Raw genomic sequence first — 5,543 nt, 5'->3', positions numbered from 1 at the left:
GGCTCTGCATCATAAAACAAATTACTGTTACGGATTGGATTCAGAGATGCATCAAATCATCGACATATATTGTGTATCTGTAAAACATGTTTATGGGAAATGTATAATGAGTCAGGCAGTTATAAGGGAAAGTGGAAGGATTCAATCTAATAGTTTTATAACCTATAGCCATACAGACAACCACTTTAAACTCTAACCTACATCATGTATGCATATTAATATTTGTTTTTACTTTTGTTATGTTTGAAAATGTAGATATATTAGTGGCCCCCAAAAGTGCCCCAAATATTATATATATCATGAAAGGTAATTTCAAATATCTATTCTTACTTATAAACCCTTTTTATGCTCTGCTGTTCTATCAATCATGTGTTTTCCTAAGTCAGGACACACTCACTCTCATTCATCAAAATAAGATTGTCAAAATATTTTCAACTAGTGTGCCAGCGTTACGAAAATGAGCTATGCCTGATACACGCAGAGCGATGACCAAGGAGCAGATATGAAATAGGGGTAGAAAGGCAGTGGATCTGCGTTGCTGATGCTGGTACAGAGCCAGGAGAGAGAGAAGGGGGGAGGATGGAGGGAGGGAGAGCCGAGGAGAGCAGAAGAGAGGAAATCAATACCGATTCAGAGTGAGTCAGATAAGCCTGAACAATGTATAGTGCAGACACACTCTATAACCCAGTCACACACACACACACACACACACATGTGCATGTTAAAACACTTGCACACATGTGCACACACATACACTGTGCTTGCATGCCTCTATAAAGGCACATTACCAACCCCATAAAGCATTGCAACCTTTAAAATCAAATGACATCACAACCTTGGATTGCTTTGAGGATTCGCTGACATGAGCAGAAAGCACTCATTACTACGATTCAATAGAAGCTCTGATGCTCTTTGTCTGACTGTGATGCCTTAAGCTCTCATCTTTTATGTTTGTTTGTAAACACCAGCCTCCCTGCCCTGATTTCACTGACAAATATTGTATTTCTCTTGTTGAAAACGTGAGATTGGCTGCTTTTCTCCCTTTATAAACATGTTCAGATGTGGGTTTTCACCTCTGGAAGTCTACACCATCCTTTCTTGTGATGTTGTTATTTCACAGGATGTTTTTGGGTGTAAACAGCGTTCTTTAAAACCCACTTACACCTCCTCTGCTGTGGTGTTAGGTCAGTCTCTGTGTGTGTGTGTGTGTGTGTGTGTGTGTGTGTGTGTGTGTGTGTGTGTGTGTGTGTGTGTGTGTGTGTGTGTGTGTGTGTGTGTGTGTGTGTGTGTGGTCCTTGGCTGTTAACCACAGATTGGACTTTGCTTACCTACAGAAGATGCTGTTACAAGCGCTTACACCACCACCACTCTCTGCCTCTCTCTTTCTTCCCCTCTGTCTCCCATATACTTATCAATTATTAAGGTGTGTATTGATCCTTTCACTACCCTGCCTCTATCTGGCTGTTCACACAAAGCCCAAACCTGCCTGCCCCTCGCTCAATCAATGGCATCTCCTGGCTCCTCCAGCTCTTTTTTTTCTTTATTCACATGCCAGTTTTGCTTTTCTTGCCTTTGCACTTAAGCTGGATTTTTGTACATTCCAATTTGTTCATTTTGGATTCTTTAAAAAATATGAGAAGCAGCAAACTGGTATTAATCTTTCATTGCTAGACGGGAGTTTTGATGGGCATTAAAAGATAGATCTGGTATGGAGAACAGTGAGAGTGGAAAATGGCTGTATGTATTGTTCACAGCCACTCTCTCCTCATCGTCCTCCACTCAGTGATTTTTGTTTTGTTTTGTTCTGCAGCGCCGATCTCCTGAAGCCAAACATCCTGCCCTTCTGTTGCCAGGTTAACAAGTAAAAGCTTAGTGATATTATTGCCATATATAGAGAGAGAGAAACAGAGAGAGAGAGAGAGAGAGAAAGAGAGAGGGAGAGCACCAGGGAGTGGGAGAGAAGGGGGTTGGGAAGGGGAAACGGCCTTATTGATCTCCTATGTGCAAAGCCAGGCAAACACTGAGAGGACAGAGCTACACTATTAATGACAGTCACAGCCTCAGACTCTAATCCTCATCTATCTATCTATCTATCTATCTATCTATCTATCTGTCTGTCTATCTATCTGTCTGCCTGTCTGTCTATCTATCTATCTATCTATCTGTCTATCTATCTAGATAATAGCCAAGTTAATGATGAGTTAGTGTAAAAAAGTGTAACACAACAAAGATGTGGCTGCCATATTGAAAGGCATGGCATCAAAGTTGTTGCAAAAATCCTTTAAATTAGGCTTCTTCCGAGTTACAGAAACACAATCTATAGTTGTAGTTTTCATGTAGTACAATTTATTTTTTCTTTGTTTTTATCCCCTGTGATTTCCAGTATTAATCAAAACTCTATATTGTGTTGTTTCTCCTGTATACTGGTCCCTGTCAATTCCCATCCCAGTTTCAATCAATATTTCATCAGAACAGTACATGCAGCTTATAGCTTGCCTTGAAATTGATCTGGGGATGATATACCGGCCAGCTTGGAGGAAGACTTTTTTCAATATAAACTATGTTTTTTTTTCCACAGCTGGATTTATAAGATGATGGAGCAGAGGATTAAATCATTTATTTTAATTTGAATTTTTTAAATTGTCGTCTTACTTTGCCCAAGCGTTTGACTGTTACACCTGTCATAACTTCCAGCAATCACACCTGCGTATGTCTCCACATCTGGACCTTGTACTTACAGGGTATTAAATGAAAAGCCTGAGCGAGTGCGGTTATTGCGTCTTTCAGCTGTGATACGAGTATCGATCCATGTGCCACATTTAAAAGCGAGAGTGGGAACTGGCGTATTGATCAGGCAGCCTAGGGTCACCCCGCTTCTAGCGCGCAACTAGTTGGCCCAGTAGCCCCACCACCACCTCCATCCACTGATGTGTGGGTTTATGTTCGCACACAGAGAGGCGTTGAAAAATAAAATAGTATGGGGTGGGGGGGGGGTTATTCCCAGGTTTTATTGTCAGTCAATGGCGAATTGCTGTGTGCCAATCAAAAATATAGAACTGCGAATTTAGTCGACAACAACGCACGTAAACGCACGTAAACACACATGTACGCGCACGACATTTTTTCGTTTTTCTACAGCAACATATTCAGTAGGACTGGGATTTGACTGTCTCTCTCTATAAGTAATCTATATTAGTTCCAGGATACAGGAAATAAGGATACGGCTTATGTTAGTGTCCCTAGCGCTTAGTTTTATCTGGTTGAACTGTCCATGGTGCTGAATCTTTTTAGGCCCGCGAAGTTTAGTGTGTCTGTTTATTAATTGTAAAATAACATTTGACATGGTTTGTACTTCATTTTGATCAGTGTTAATGTGCAATAATTGTTCTAGATGGACAGTATCTTACCGGCCAGCCGCAGAGCAGACATCCGCTGAAACTCGGGCTCCTGCAGCCACTTCCACATCCTCCTGAAGGTCTCGCGGCCTGACTTGAGTTTACTCCAGGGTTTGGGGTTGCGGAGCAGGTCTGAGAGGGTTCCCTGGGACCGACTCAAGATCCTTTGGGCGAATATGGCCTGAGGGATGGAGTACCGCTTTAACTCGGCCGTTATCCGCTGAGCCACCTCCTTTGTGTTGATTTCCTCCGCCTGGATGCCTGACCCTGTTCCTCCCTGTCCGGCTCCGTGGCCATGCCTCTCCCGGTCCCCCAGCATCACCGCGCCGTTCGCCTGCGAGTGGAGGTGACTGTGCGGGTGATGGTGCATTCCGTTAAGGTTGGAGATCATACCGTGGCCATGCCCCCCTAAACTCCTGGCCAGGTGCTCTTGGTCACTTCGGGACAGCATGGAGGCGTGGGACTCAAACCCGGACACTGGAGAGAGCATCTTCGCGTCGGTGGAGAGGTGCGCGCTCGGGCCGTAGGCTGAGAGCGGCTGCTGGGAGTTGTGCAAAGAACCCAGCCCGCTGGACAGCGGCGAGAGCGAGCCGTGACCCATCCCGGACACGGACATCTCCTTGGGATAGTGGCTGTACAGGTTGCCCATGGAGGCGAGTCCCCGATGGTCATCCCTCATCAGCGTAAAGCTGCCGCTGACGTTCCCAGCAGAAAGGCGCTGATGGGCGGCAGCGTGGTGGTGCGAGTGCGGGTGGTGAAACTTATCTGAGACGGTGGATATGGGAGGTAGATGCTGTAGAGGGGTCAGAGTGGTGTACGTGTTGCTTAGGCTCATCCCGTTCTCGCACATGCTGATGGAAGGGTGCAGGTGTCCGGACAGTGCAGACGGGTCCGTCCGGTAGTCTCCGCCAGAGCCCTCCAGGAGCGAGGCCATGCCGGAAACCATGGCTGACCGCGCGCCGGGAGCGTGCGAGACCAGATTCCGGGGAGTCGAGCTCGGAGAAGGGGACGGCCGCGCGTGCGGAGAGCTCATGAGGTCTCCCGCCTGGGAGTGCGAGGAGATGCTGTGCAGGCTCTCCATGGTGAGCTCCATTGCTGAAACGATATGTTTCCCTGTCCCACCCTCCCCACCCTCACCCCCTGTCTCTCCCTTTCGCTCCTGTCTCTCACTCGCGCTCTGTCTTACCCCCTAGCCCTCCTGGAGAGACGAAATGACCAAACCGTTTGAATGCCACTCCATTGATTAAGATTTTCCGATCAATCCAGTGAGGTTCAGATAAATTCTGATGTTCCGATAAAGCTTCAGAACAGAGTCTTTGCGGCGCCTTGGCGCTTTATGCGTTCATGGACGGGTGCTCTCCAGGGTGATATCTCATCTGTGGTCCAACAGCGCTCACACTAAGAGCAGGCTGAGCCGCGTGCTTGGAGAGAGGCGCGCGCGTATTTAAAATGTGGGGCGGGCTCGATCAGATTGTTCTTAATATATTTCCACACATGGGAGGAAAGCGCGGATAACCAAAACACGTCACTCGCCGTATCTGTCATGGTTTTGAATAAACCTGCATACTTAGATATAAGGATGTGCTTATATTATATATTCGGCTAATGTTTTTTTTGTTTTTTTACGTTTTGTGTGTGCGTGAATTGCTCTCGTGCAGCCGCAAACAGGTGACAGTTAGACAGGTGATGGCCTGACATGGAGTTATATGTATGAATACGGTCAGTATCAGTTTCTGGACACAGGAGTTCCTTACAGATAAACTTTGTTTTCCCACGGACTGTATGGTTTTGCATTTATGCGCTTAGTGATAAACCTGATCGAAGTATTGATTGACAGAGATTAATGACGTGGCGCAGGCCAGTGAAGGGGCGTTAGGGTGGGTGGGTGGGGGGGGGGGGGGGGGGGGGGTGCAGGTCACAAAGTAAGTTAGGATACCAGCGTGGCAGACCAATGAGAGACTAGAACGCTGGTTTGATCGGAGGAAGTTCACAAAGCCTGGACATAAAGTCCAATTTGTGTTTGCCCCAACCTAAATAATGTTTTATTTACGTTTTTGTAAGACACACGTTGTAGTCTGGAGAACAAAAAGGTAGGCTACAGTAGCTATAACAGGCCAAGGGCATTCAGTTAATATTAGATCAAATGTA

At 46.2% G+C, this 5,543-nt stretch overlaps 1 protein-coding gene across 3 annotated transcripts in view; it reads right to left on the bottom strand.

Annotated features, from left to right (window-relative positions):
• The window catches only part of onecut3b (one cut homeobox 3b), a 15,867-nt gene extending 10,812 nt beyond the window's left edge, over positions 1-5,055 (bottom strand). For all 3 annotated transcript variants that reach the window (XM_020634115.3, XM_065953950.1, XM_065953951.1), the window contains exon 1: positions 3,408-5,055. In XM_020634115.3, the coding sequence (XP_020489771.1) occupies positions 3,408-4,488 (1,081 nt within the window). In that variant the 5' untranslated portion in view covers positions 4,489-5,055. The remainder of the gene's footprint in view (positions 1-3,407) is intronic.
• Positions 5,056-5,543: the final 488 nt, after the last annotated feature.

This window comes from Labrus bergylta, chromosome 4 (genome assembly GCF_963930695.1).
Source record: "Labrus bergylta chromosome 4, fLabBer1.1, whole genome shotgun sequence".
In the NCBI taxonomy this organism is placed as follows: Eukaryota; Metazoa; Chordata; class Actinopteri; order Labriformes; family Labridae; genus Labrus; species Labrus bergylta.
The sequence above is the reverse complement of the archived record's forward strand: the minus strand, read 5'-3'. Positions and strand labels throughout refer to the sequence as shown.